Genomic DNA, 14,756 nt, shown 5'->3' with positions numbered 1-14,756 from the left:
GTATCCTCTTGTGTAATACGGACTTTTGGGTGTCAATTGGATTTCTGTGTCTCGATCGTTGCTGATTGCCTTGCCAGATAAACAACAGACCCCATTTGGATATTAAAACAAAGCCCAGAGACAAGAGTGATATGATATTTACTTCTTGTGTTCAAATGAGTGGCAACATTTCATTTTCAAAAAAAAAAAAGAAAAGTTTAAGCAATTTGGGTCTCATATAATATAAAAACGTGTTGTTTCCTGATTTAATTCAAAAAGGTAACCGATATGCCTCATCCTTTATTAATCACAAATTAAAATTAAGCATGAGCAGGAGGTCTGGAATCAAATCGTAATGGGTCATTTTAATTCTAACCCCTCTCATGGGAATGAAATTTCATCCCATTCCAGTTGATTCTAATTCATATTCTGATTCCTATTTAAACCAAATAGATTATGGAATACATCATTCCATTTCAACTATAAACCAAACGGACCCTTAATATGAATACATGTGTCTCAGCTCTGGTGGCCGCTGATCATTATCTCCCTCAACGACCAGTCGACCAGCCCTGGTGGCCGCTGATCATTATAAATATGAATACATGTGTCTCAGCTCCTTGGGCTTATCCGCTCTTCAACCTCAACGCTCAAGTAGTATCAATGGCTACTGAATTCACATATCCCCTCTCCCTCTTACTGTTGTTCTTGTTCACTCGTCTCTCTGCAGGCAGCAACCTGAAGGTTAGTTCTGCTGTCTCTCATCAGCCTAGTTGTGGACCGAATTATCCTCCACACGCCATTCCAGTTTATCCCAACGATGTAGACCTATTTCAGTTCGCCATGAACATTGAGTTCTTGGAAGCAGAATTTTTCTTGTGCGTAGGTTTAGGGTATGGGCTCGATAAGATTGCTCCTCAGTTGGTCATGGGCGGGCCGCCTCCTATCGGCACCAGGAAAGCCAACCTCGATAATCTCACACAGATGCTTATCACTGAATTCGCATATCAAGAAGTTGGTCATCTCAGGTGGCAATTAATCTCTCCCTCCCTCTCCTCCTCATCTAGCTCCAGAGAGAGAGTACGAACGTCAGTCGATCTAAGAGATTCTGTTTGTTCTCGTTTTCAGGGCTATTAAAACAACAGTTGGAGGGATCCCAAGGCCTCTGATGGACCTAAGCCCCAGCAACTTCGCCAAGATATTCGACCAAGCTTTTGGGTACCCACTCGTCCCTCCCTTCGACCCTTACCGTGACAGTCTGAGTTATATGCTGGCTTCCTACGTGATCCCATACATGGGACTCAATGGTTACGTGGGTGCAAATCCATTTCTCAATGGCTACAAGTCCAAGAGAGTAAGAACTACGAACACAACTCTCTCTCTCTCTCTCATTAATTCATGTATGTGCATGTATCTGCAGCTGGGGGCAGGGCTTCTTGCGGTTGAAGGCGGACAAGACGCAGATATCCGACACTATCTCTACGAGAGAGCAGGAGAAATAGTGCATCCATACAACTATACGGTGGCGGAGTTCACTATTCGTATCTCGGAGTTGAGGAACCGACTAGGGAAATGTGGGATCAAAGACGAAGGGATTATTGTCCCACCCGAGCTGGGAGCAGAGAACCGGACGTGTAGCAATGCGTTATCTGCAGATTTCAATTCTCTCTCTTATGCACGAACACCCCAGGAGATTTTGAGGGTCCTCTATGCAACCGGCAGCGAGCATCTTCCCGGCGGTTTCTACCCCAAAGGTGCAAATGGAAAGATTGCCAGAGAATTTCTTGAAAATCCTTAGTTTATTATTATTATTATTATTATTATTATTATTATTATTATTATTATTATTATTATTATTATTATTATTATCATCATCCGAGGATAAGAGCAAAATAATATTAGCAAAATTTGCATCTGTATGTGTAATCCTTGTGTATGAAATTATATCATACCAATAAAAATAATGGGTTTAGTAATAAAGTTTTCTTAAGTTTGAAATTATTGATCATACAAAAATGGGTTCAGTAATTCTTTTAATTAAGATGGGCTGCGTCTTGGGAAATTCTTGTGTTCCATTATTGATCACCCTTTAGCCTTTTAGGCTGTGTTTGGTTTGAAACGAAAGAGAGGATAAGGAAGGAAAAGGTAGGGAAACGTTCTAATTATAGGTTTTCCTATCTTTTCCTATTCTATAAATAACGATATTAATTAACTTGACAAATTGACAAAATTTGGGAGGTGGGGTTTAGGTATAAAAAGATCACAGCCTCACTTTATATCAACTGATCATATTACAAAGAACAGAAATAAAAGCTACTAGTGGGCCTAGCGTAATAGTTTCATCCTGGATTGGTGTTATCATGCTTTTATTACTCTTGAGTCTTGACCTTGGGCAAGAGAAGGAACGTTAACCTACAATGAATCACTGGGCTGTATGTTCGGCCCATATTGGGCTACTAGTGGGCCTAGCGTAATAGTGGTAGTTCACAAAAAGAACAATGCATTTCTAAATTAGAAAGAAAAAAAAAAAGCGTGAATTTTACATCTTTCCTAAACCTTCATCTGAATTCATTGATAATTATCAATGGATCTCTTCTTTCTACCAAAATTTAAAAAAAAAAAAAAAAAAGTCTGAATTCAGGCGGTTATGGTGGTTAGCTTTGATGGGATGTTTTATGATTACCAACCATTTTTATGGTTTAAAAAGTAAAAATTTGGTTTGACTTTTTGGGTTCATCAATAATGACATTAAGCATAATAGATAAATTTTATCAAGGTTAATGGTTATAAGGATATAAGGCTAACTGGCTTTTACGGAACTGGTGCTGTGGTGTTTAACCTACTTCAACATGGGAAGAGTTGATGTTGAACTTTTCATTGTGGCAACCCTATTACCTAAATAGGGTGGAGTCTTGGGCTTATATCCTTTGGGCCTGGGTCAGGCATATGCTAATGTCACACCAGACCTTTGATAGTGTCATCGTCTCCATTTGACTACAAAGGTTTTCAGTGTTGCCAAGGTTTTGCAAATTTTCATGACTTTGTCATATTTGGGCAACTTAACAGTTAAGTATGGATACTTAGAGCAAAATATATTCACTTGATATTTTATATTTTTTGTTTAAATTTTGTATTTTAAGATTGTAATTATTAATTTTAAGAATTGCATAAAAATATCAGAGACAAGATTATGGGCCATTAGTTGGTGTAATGGATAAGATGAAAACATGGATTTGAGTTTGAGAGCAGCCACATTAACAAGCAACAATAAAAATCTAACCTAAAATAATGTTAAACACCTTCCCTCCCCCCCCCCCCCCCCACACACACACCAAAAAAAAAAAAAAAAAAATCAAACCACTGGTGGTGATATTGTCATGGTGAAATGTTTTCAATGTATGGAAGTTTAGTAATTGCAATCACTTCCCCTGAATTTTTTAATACAGTTGTAAGTAGACCCTCTTTGATAGAATCTTCTAAAAAGAGGCACGAAAATGTCCAAAGTACCCATATAGTTATTTTTTAGGCTGGTTTCTATGGGAAAAACAAATCAATTTCAGAAAAAAAAAAAAGAATCATAGGGGTTTAGGGTAGTGATTCATATGAAGAGAAAACTTGGAAATTAAACATTTTTGTTAGATTGTAATTTCTCAACTTCATGAGGTTTCAGCGATTTACCCTGTGTTGATGAACAGCTTAAGAGAAACAACCTTACAGAGCTTCACTTAAAAGTCAGTTTTGTGGTTCTTGTAAGCCTATTTTTGGCTTTCTAGAATTTTACCATGGTGCTCAGGGTTTCTCAGCTCGTGTAACAGCATTAATCACATAATCTATATCAATTTCTAAGGGTTGAAGATAGAGGAATCGACCATACTGGTATGTGTGTGAAGGAGTTCTTAATTTCTCATTCAATATATACACTTTTTGCAAAAGTGTTGTTTAAATTAAGTGTAGGGCTGGTGGTATATAAATTTCAACTTACCGAAAATGCCCAAAAAATGCATTCAGTAAGGACAAGTATGGAATTGAATGGAAATGAACTATTGGGCCTACTAAGAAAGTTGTTGGGCCCACTAAGAAAAAAGAATAATAAAAAAAGAGGTGGGGTACAATATAGGGGCCTCCTACGTATCGGCCAAGAAATTGAAGCCCAATATGAATCGGAGGAATAAAAAGGAGAAATGGTTGAGCTCAACCCAAGATGGTGTAGGGGTGGGGTCCATTGTAAATGGACATTCATGCCACATGGCTATCCTTAAGCATCCCACTAAATTGAAGGCCCACTATATGTCAATTAGAGAGATTTTGTCTCTAATCACGTTGAATTAGAGTGATTATTTCAAATCATGAGGTTCAATCAGCTTAGTGGGGACCATTTAAATGGCTATAATTACACCCAAGTTAATCATATCTGAATAAATTACCTTTTATGTGAAGACACCCAATAATCTCACATTGGCATAATAAGAAGAAAACGACAAAATATTGTAAAGTTGGCAATGATAAAGATTCTCTCAAATCATGCCAAATTTGAGGATTCACTCAAACCCATTTGAGGGATTTATTCAAGTGGGACCCAATTAAATGGCAATCACGATCAAAAAAGGGGAATACAGTTGGCTAATAGATATGAAAAGTAGTAGCTTAACCGGATTTGTGGAGTCAAACTCTTGCCGATTGGCCATTTCAGCAAGCCTCACGAATCAATCTTGATTGGAATAAACCAAAATTGGTGGAGAGAAACCTCCTAACAGCTATCAAGCCAATCTTGTGGGTCTCCCAATTAAATGGCAATTATCAACCATAACCACAATTCCATTATTGTCCAACGAAAGGGAATCATGGCTGAAAATTGAACCCAATTCATTATAACAGGGGGGCTGAGATGAGAGGAATGACGCTCTTGAAAAAGGAGAGCAAGTTCTTTTATATAAAAGAGAAAGACAAAAAAGATAAGAGAAAGGACGGAGGAGACGGAGAATTAAAAAAAAGAAAAAAGAGTCTAGTTCCAACGTTCCTACTAAAGTTTCAAGAGAAAAAGTGATGGGTTGCACCAACATCAAGAGAAGAAGAATTAGAATTTTGGCTCTTCAATTTTTAAAGCTTTGAAATCATTACAGCTCCGTACATGTCAGTTGAAGGATTCCAGCCTATGGGTTGTTGTAATCAAAAGCTTCATCAAATTACTACAACAAAAAAAAAAAAAAGAAAATTCTCCTATCTTGTATGTGTACAATTGATCATTTCAAATTCTTTCTACAATTCCAAGTTGTCAAGCTTTTCAGATCGTTCCCGTAACAAGCTACAAGTACAAGTTTGGGTTGTGTTCATGACAAGAGAATCAAAAGGTTTCCTTTACCAAAAAAAAAAAAAGAGTTTGTATCCCGCTTACACTTTAAAAAAACATAAATTTCTTTGATTTGTCTTCATTAATTTTTGTGCTCCAAATTTAGCTCAAAATTTGTGTCGACAAATTTTTGGCACGCCAGGTGGGACCTTCTTTCCTGTCATCTCTTAAGTCAACAAATCAAGTTTATTTTTGCAAACGGTTTGGACACATGGCTCCAAAGAATATCATTTCAAGTGTCATCAGCCACAAGAAAAATGCAACTTATAGTACAAGTTCATCTAGTTCAAGTGTTTTGCCAATTTCTAAGTATGAGAGACCAACCACTCGTCTCATGATGAGGTCTAGGAATTCACAATTGGTTGCATCATTTTGCTCCTTGTACAACTATAGGGGTCCCTTCAAAAAGCCGAAGCCCAAAAACAGAACCTTTAAGGCTACCAATGGTGAAGGACGCTACTAAGGGGTAGCTTTAGAAAATAGTTGATCTCAACAACTCCAGTTGAGCATCCAATTGGACAAATACCCGTGTCAGACACGGAATCTAGTACCAGCTCAAAGACTGACTCTCATCCAAACTCCCCTAAGACCGGAGAGTCCAATTACACACAGACATACTCCTACACTTCGGTAGCACCCGTTGTGATGGTGGGAGCTACTACAGTTGGAAGAACAACTTGTTGAGATGGCTGCGGTCATTGCTAAGTTAACAAAGAATGTGGAAGAGAATGACCTTAAAATTGCTTCTCTTATGAACCAAATGGAACAAATGCAATCAATAGCATTCATCCAAGGGTCTTAACACCCACCAGGGTTCACCCCGCAAGTAAACCCTCCCCGAGAGGAGTTGCCAGAATGTACTAACATGCGGGACGCCCAACATGCTTCGGCTGCCTCCCTCTCAATACAACAACTCCAGAACATGATAACTTACACAATATGTGCTTAGTAAGGAGGTGTCTCACAATAATCCTGTGTATACTAAGCCATATATTGAGCGCATTAATCAAATGCTTATGCCATTAGGGTACCAACCCCCAAAGTTTCAACAATTTGAAAGGAAAGGTAACCCTAGGCAACATATTGTGCACTTCGTAGAGATATGTAATAATGTCAAAAATTTCAATGATTTAATGATAAAGCAATTTGTATGATCTCTATGAGGAAATGTATTTGACTGGTACACCAACCTCCCTTCTAGATCAATCGATAGTTGGGATCAAATAGAAAGAGAGTTCTTGGATCGCTTCTATAGTACTCGACGTACTGTAAGCATGTACGAACTCACTGCCACAAAACAGAGAAAAGATGAATCAGTCGTTGATTATATTGACAGGTGGAGAAATCTCTACCTTAATTGTCGAGACAAGCTCTCAGAAGTTTCAACTATTGATACTTGTATTCAAGGCATGGGTTGGGGTTTGCATTACATCCTCAAGGGAATAAAACCCTTAACATTTGAGGAATTGGCCACCTGCACCCATGACATGGAACGTATCTTGGCCACCTTCGGAGAACATCAACTGGATAATTTCCAAAGGGAAAAGGAAAAGAAAGATGGTGAAAATTAGACAAAATTGTCTAAGCCGATGCAAATTCTAGCAACCTCAATAGCCCCTCTCGAGCTTATCAAGAAGAAAAAAAGCAAGAAAGAAATAAAATCAAATATTAAACAAGAAAAAGAAAATCCAAAACTCACTCTTAAAGAATTGTAAGTGAAGGTGTATCCATTTCCTAATTCAAATGTCCCGAAAATGTTAGATGCCCTTCTAACTTGAAAACTTATAGAGCTTCCTAATAGTAAACGCCTAGAAGAGGAAGGGAAAATTGATCATCCGAAGTATTGTCATTACCATCGAGTAATTAGCCACCCAGTTGAGAAATGTTTTGTCCTCAAAGACAAGATAATAAAATTGGTCGAATCAAGAGTGATCGAACTAGATCCAAGTGATGACATAGCGACCACCAACATGACAACCACTACATTTGGATCCTTTGAACCTAAAGGCCTCCAATGCCCTCATCGTCCTGTCATCTATGAACTTACATCGGGGGCATAACTAAATGAAGCGCAAATCCCTAGTGACCCTTCTACTTGTTGTCATGCATTAGGGGTAGTACTAAATCGAGCACAAGCACATGCCTTAAGTTCCAAGGAAATTCCTTCACTCTGGTCCACCACGTCACTCTCAAAAGATGACTAGCCCATCATTACACGGCAGGAGCATCATGCGACACACCAATCCACTCTACCTTGTGGACAATCAAAGCAAATTAAAAGGAAGGTTCGATCATTAAGTTCCAAGGACAATCAAAGCAAACTAAATCGAGCACAAGCACATGCCTTAAGTTCTAAGGAAATTCCTTCACTCTGGTCCACCACGTCACTCTCAAAAGATGATTAGCCCATCATTACACGGCAGGAGCATCATGCGACACACCAATCCACTCTACCTTGTGGACAATCAAAGCAAATTAAAAGGAAGGTTCGATCATAGAGACTCCCCAAAAGCAAGAAAAGACAAGGCAAGAACATTGCTACCCAGCGACTGCAAGTGGTAACCAATGAAGTTTTGAAACAAGTCCCTCGGCTTCTAATTACTCTACAAGACTACTACAAAGTATACTCCCATATATGAGCTTAAACTATTCGTGCTCCTAGATATGAACCTAAACCTTGTATTAAAAAAAAACTCAATCAATATACTCCTGGATATGAGCATAAACTATCTACAAGGCTCCCGAGTATGAGTATAAACTACTTGACCTCTTAAACAACTCAAAGTTTGCTCCCGGATACGAGCATAAATTGTTTGCAAAACTCCAAGAGTATAAGTATAAACTACTCGTCATTTTGAAACTACTTAAAATTTGCTCCTAGATACAAGTATAAATTTTCTACAAAACTTCAAGAGTATGAGTATAAACTACTCTTCATTTTGAAATTATTCAAAATTTGCTCTTGGATACAAGTATAAATTGTCTGCAGAACTCCAAGAATATGAGTATAAACTACTCAAAATTTTCTCCCAGATACGAGAATAAACTGTCTACAAGACTCTTCAGTATGAGTATGAACTACTCAACTTCCAAAATAGCTCAAAATGTCCTCCCGAGCACGAACCTAAACTATATACAATGCCCCAAAATTGCAAGTACAAGTCACTTCATGAACTGTGGCATGACTTGATTCCTTTAAGGGTAGGGAGGCAACTTGAAAAAGTGCAATCGCAAAATAAATTATTACTCCTGGCCCACACAAGTATAAACTGTGAATAACTAAATCAAATATTAAAAAAAGAAAAACTACTCCTGACCTGCACGAGTATAAATTGTGAATGGAAAATTAAAAAAAAAAAAAAAAAAAACTTCTGATCTACATGAGTGAAATTGCAAATGATTCAAGAAATTCTTGCTCTTGCTTGCAAGAGTGCAAAACTTTGCAAGATTGCCAATTACAATAACAACCACCTTGGGGGGCATTTGTTGGTATATAAATTTCAACTTACTGAAGATGTTATCCCAAGAAATGCATTTAGTAAGGCCAAGTATGAAATGAATGGGGAAAGGAATATAGGGGCCTCTAAGGTATTGGCCCAAGAAATTGATGCTAAATATGATTTGGAGAAAAAAAAAAAGGAGAAATGATTGAGCTCAAGCCCAAGATGGTGTAGGGTTGGGGTCCATTGTAAATGGACATTAGCCCCATGCCACATGGCAATCCTTAAGCGTCCCACTAAATTGAAGGCCCACTATATTTCAATTAAAGATATTTTCTCTCTAATCACATTGAATTAGAGTGATTATTTCAAATCAAGAGGTTCAATCAGCTTAGTGGGGGCCATTTAAATGGCTATAATTTCACCCAAATTAATCATAATTGAATAAATTACCTTTTTATGTGAAGACACCCAATTATCTCACCTTGGCATAATAGGAAGAAAATGACAAAATATTGCAAAGTTGGCAATGATAAATATTTTCTCTCAAATCATGCTAAATTTGAGGGTTCACTCAAAGATTTACTCAAGTGGGACACAATTGAATGGCAATCACACTTAGATAAACATCCATAAAAAGGGGAATACAGTTGGCTAATAGATATGAAAAGCAGTAGCTTAACCAGATTTGTGGAGTCAAGCTCTTTCCGATTGGTCATTTATGCAAGCCTCACCAATCAATCTTGATTGGATTAAACCAAAATTGGTGGAGAGAATCCTACTAACAGCTATCAAGCCAATCTTGTGGTTCCCCCAATTAAATGGCAATTATCAACCATAATTACACTTCCATTATTGTCAAACGAGAGGGAATCATGGCTGAAAATTGAACCCAACTCATTATAAAAGGGGGGATGGGATAAGAGGCTTGAAAAAGGAGAGCAAGTTTCATGAGAAGAAGAGACGGGCTGCACCAACATCAAGGGAAGACGAATTAGAATTTCAGCCCCTCGATCATTAAAGCTTCGAAACCATTACAGCTCCATGCCACGTCAATTGAAGGAATCCAGCCTTTGGCTTGTTGTAATAAAAAGCTTCATCAAATTACTACAATAAAAAAAAAAAATCTCCTATCTTGTGTGTATACAATTGATCATTGCAAATTCTTTCTACAATTACAAGTTGTCAAATTTTTTGGATTATGTCCGTAACAAGCTACAAATACAAGTTTGGATTGTATTTGTGACAAGAGAATCAGAAGATTACCTTTGCCAAAAAAAAAAGTTTGTATCACACTTACATTTCAAAAAAATATTTTTTTTTTATTTATCTTCATTTAAGGCACTATGGCCTCTCTCTCCCTTATTATTCTTTGGTGTTGTACTAGAGACTCAGTATTGAATAGTGTCAAACTTTTGCCTTTCCAAGCATTATTACATTATAGTGAGTTAGATATTGGGGCCTAACTTGGGCATTACCCCTTTTTCAATTTTAATATTATAAAGGCTGGAGTTGGCCTTGTGGACTATGGGGCCGGGCCAGACACATAAAACCAGATGGGGGAAGGAGCCAATTTGAACTCTAAATAGTGCTCACTCCACTCACCACTTGCCCAATGTAATGACAATAGTTCCTTCCCCAAACTCAGGACAATCTTCTTGGTGCTATGCTTTACTTTATATCCTTTTCAACCCCAAAAGTTTTTTCCTTTTGGTGTGCTGTCTACCTGGTTACTATTTAACAAGGACAGGACTGAAGTTTCATCCACTTTGACCTGAAAAATGGGTTCCCATCTCTCAGATTTTTTTTTGTCATATTTACTCCTTTGAAAAAGCTAAATTTCCACGGGTCAATCATAAATGGTTCCCACTTGATCTATTATTACAGATAAAACGAAGATGAAGGTGTTGCATAGCACGCCCAAAAGGGTTAAAGGGAAACAAATCAAATCTCTCAAAAAGCTTTAATTTTGATATTATGATGATAAACTTGATCAATAAAGATTTGAGAAATGAAGCCAGATCAAGGATGTTCTTGGTTGTCTCATCAGGACTTGATGGATCATCAAGTCAAAGGTCCTACTGTAGTCTTTGAGAGCCAGTAAATGAGTTTGGGCGAAGACAACAAAAAACCGAATATGCTCCCTCAATGGGTTTGGATTAATCTCTTTAATGTAGTGAAGAGCACCCTACAAACGCTCAAGTCAGTAAACGCTAAACAATGAGGTAGTCAATTAACCCAAATTAGTTAAAACAAGCTAGTTACAACCGATCAAGTAAGTTCGAAAAACAAGCCAGAAGGCAGGACAGTTAGAATGGTAGGGTGTAGAGAGCATAAAGAAAAGTTTACCTTGGGTGGTATGTCCTTAAATATTCGCTGGGAGAATATTATTGTGTTTCTTACATGAGGTACACATGTCATGTCTCCAGATCATCCTCAACTGAAGTTCCAGGTCTATGCTCAAAAGGCTGGCATAAAGAAAAACAGGCTAAGCTGGCGCTTGCTAAAATGCCGGCTTAGCCTTTTAAACTGACGGCATAAATTTGAGCCGGCGGTTCGGTGGCCACCTTCTTTACTTGTGTCGCCCTAGTGTCACGGGGATAAATGTTGGGGTCCCGTGCGGCACTCGGAAGGGGCGAGTAAGCCTACGCAACAAAGCAAACACACACAAAAAGGCAACAAGATGGAATGCGAATTAGCAAAAGGCTATTTGTATTGCAATAATCAGTGGCAAGCACAAGCACACAGTACAGTGTCGAGGGGATCTCGTGCTTAACCCTTACACGCTTATGAACTCACTCGACTACCTACCTCCCCTCAAAGAATATGTTAAGATTTTGGGGGAGTGACAATAAGAGACATCAAAAAGGTGAAAAAAGAATACTACAGTATTACAGTAGTGCCATTGGCAATCCCCCATACAAAAGTACATGTATAGACCACTCATGGCACACACTTGGACGCTGGAGTGGCGGCTGTAGGCATGGTGATTGGCACTTGAAGGCGCGGCGAAGAGGACACTTGTTACAGTCTCCCCCACTCAATTCAGTCTCCGTCCTCGAAGACTATCTTCCATTTGAGGCTTGAACTTGTTGGTGAAAGAAGGTTCTTCGACTGCTCTACGAACCGGGTTTCTTCCAAGGCTCTGATTGTAGGTCGGGTAGATTGCTAGTGGAAGTTCTTGATGGTAGGAAAACCTATGGCCAGTCCCTAAGTTATGTCCTTGCTTGGCTGCTTCAAGGTAGGATTTTGACTTGTTCCTGATGGTGGTAGGAAAGTTGGTGGCCAAGGCTAGGTCAAAATGGTATTTTGGATTGTTAGGGTATTGGTTCCCATGCATTTTTCCCCAATGGTGACTCACAAGGCTACTACATAATTTATCTTGAGGGATGATGTGAATGAGGTCCCTAGAAGGCTCGGGTGGCACTCATTCTCCCCGATGGTTGTGGTAGTAGGCGTGGGCAAAGTTTGATGCGGCCTTGGGTCTTCTGTTGGGCCCACCAATTGTGAGTGTGTGCGGCTTCTGCTGCAACGGTGGCTTCCACTGCTGTTGTTGTGGCGGCACTGGCACTGACGTTGACTTCTTCCCAGAGTTGCTGCGATCACTTCCTATTGCAATGGTGGTAGTTGTAGATCTCTCGGCCAACAATGGTGGAGGGTGGTGTTGGAGTTGTAAGGCAGAGACGTGCTTCTTCTTGGTGCTGGTGGTGCCGATCATGTTAACCATGCAAGGTGACTGCTCATCCAAGATCATCAGGGTGTCGAGGTGAGGCGCCGGTGCAGCTTTGGCCTGTATCATGAAGTCCATTCCAAGGACAATATTGAAATCATCTATGTGGATGACAGAGAGGTCAATCTCTCCATCCCAGGTACCGAGTTGTAGTCTTACTTGGCGGGCCATGCCTTCAATAGGTTTGGCACCTGTGTTAACTGCTTTGAGCCAGCCAAGCTCTTTGGAAATGGCCAAGTTTAGTCTCTTGGCCTCTGCAATGGATATGAAGTTGTGAGTGGCCCCTGTGTCAACTAGGGCCCTAGTTGGCCTCCCGCCAATGGTTACATCAACATACCTCAGTCCTCTTTTGACTGAGGAGGGTTGTTTAGAGGTAGCCCCTTTCTTCTTCATGGCATTGAAAAGTTGGAGGGCGCCCACTCTTGGCGCTTGGGTACTCCGTTCCCCATCACTCTGCTCATCATCACTTAGCTTGGCAATGAGGGCATTCAGCTTTGCTCGCTTTGGGCAATTCCTGGTGAAGTGCTCCTCCCCACAAATGTAGCAAGTGGGAGGATGGCTTGGTCTCCCTTGATATCTGTTGTTGTAGTAGCTTTGACTTCCTTGTGGCTGCTTCTCCTTGTGGTGCTCGACTGGTTTGTGGTTGAAGGGTGGCTTCTCTTTTAGGGGACTGGGTTGTCTGTCTCTCCCACTCAAATGTGTGGTACACGGGTTGGCTGGTCTATTTCCTTCGTCATCCGACAATCTTTGTTCACTAAGTTGTTCGGCCACGGCCATGGCGGAGGCAAGGTCCTGAACATTGCTCGTTGGAGCTCGAGCTCGGCCCGGGGCTTTAGACCATCCATGAAGTTGAACAATAAGTCCTTGTCTGACATATCGATGACTTCTAATGTGAGGGTTAAAAACTCTTTGACATAGTCATGGAGGGAGTCGCCGTGCTTGAGAGTCTTCATCTTGCGACGAGAGAGGTATTCCACATTCTTTGGGTAGAACTGTCTCTTGAGCTCACTTTTAAAGTCAGCCCAGGTACAGATAACACACGTACCACGTTCTATATCAACACACCTTCTGCGTCACCACAACATAGCGACATCAGTCAAATACATAGTAGCAGTACGTACCTGAGTCATTTCATCAGTCACATTGGCAGCGGCAAGGTACTGTTCCATTTGCCACAGAAAGTTGTCAAGCTCTCTTGCATTGCGGGTTCCCGAATAGGGGGTTGGCTCCCTAATCTTGATGTGGGAGGGAGTATGTGTAAAGGAAGTGCTGGTTGGATTAGCGATGGCCCTCTTCAGGATTGCACATTCTGCTTTAAGCTCCTCTAATTGAGGTTGGGTGTCAGAGGAGGAACATGCGGCGGACTTCATTGAGGCCCACTCTGCTCTCATTTCATCCAGCTGGGCCTAGACGGCCATTGATGTGGAGGTGCTTCTTCTACACGTTGCCCACTCATTCTTCATCTCATCGAGCTGGGCTTGAAAACTATCAAGCCTGTCTTGGACCTGTGAGTTGGAGGAGCTTGCTTCTTGTTGGCGCGCAGTGCTGCAAATTTGCTTGAGTGTGCCATTGATTATGTCTCCGACCTCGTCCACGACTCCACTCAAGCGACCTTCAATCTCGACCAATGTGTTGTCCACGGCTTCCATGTTTTGATGCAGCTCGTCTATCGAGTCTCGCATCTCACCTACGATGGCTTCACAACGTAGTATGTGCAACTCAACGGCTGCATGCTTGTTGGAAGATTTCTCACATTTGCTGGGCTTCGGTTCCTTGTCCTTGTCGATGTCATCGACGGGCACATCATCGGCCTCATGGGCTGTGGAGAGTCCATGCTCGATCTCCACCACGATGTCCTTGTTATGCTTCATTCTATCACTCACGTCGCGGGCCGAATTCCTTAAGAGGAGCTCTTGTTCTGATACCAACTATGACGGGGATAAATGTTGGGGCCCCATGCGGCACTCGGAAGGGGCGAGTAAGCCTACGCAACAAAGCAAACACACACAAAAAGGCAACAAGATGGAATGCGAATTAGCAAAAGGCTATTTGTATTGCAATAATCAGTGGCAAGCACAAGCACACAGTACAGTGTCGAGGGGATCTCGTGCTTAACCTTTACACGCTTATGAACTCACTCAACTACCTACCTCCCCTCAAAGAGTACGTTAAGCTTTTGGGGGAGTGACAATAAGAGACATCAAAAAGGTGAAAAAAGAATACTACAGTATTACAATAGTGCAATTGGCAATCCCCCATA

At 40.4% G+C, this 14,756-nt stretch overlaps 1 protein-coding gene across 1 annotated transcript; it reads left to right on the top strand.

Annotated features, from left to right (window-relative positions):
- Positions 1-449: 449 nt before the first annotated feature.
- LOC148861543 (ferritin-like catalase Nec2) lies at positions 450-1,959 on the top strand. The gene is made up of 3 exons (XM_088986187.1): positions 450-1,007; positions 1,108-1,333; positions 1,400-1,959. Exons 1-3 carry the CDS (start codon positions 484-486, stop codon positions 1,775-1,777), a joined length of 1,128 nt encoding a protein of 375 aa, XP_088842313.1. The 5' UTR covers positions 450-483; the 3' UTR covers positions 1,778-1,959.
- Positions 1,960-14,756: the final 12,797 nt, after the last annotated feature.

This window comes from Nelumbo lutea, chromosome 4 (assembly GCF_056320005.1).
Source record: "Nelumbo lutea isolate HS-2025 chromosome 4, American lotus-T2T, whole genome shotgun sequence".
NCBI classification, from domain to species: domain Eukaryota; kingdom Viridiplantae; phylum Streptophyta; class Magnoliopsida; order Proteales; family Nelumbonaceae; genus Nelumbo; species Nelumbo lutea.
This window is presented reverse-complemented; position numbering and strand designations above follow the sequence as displayed.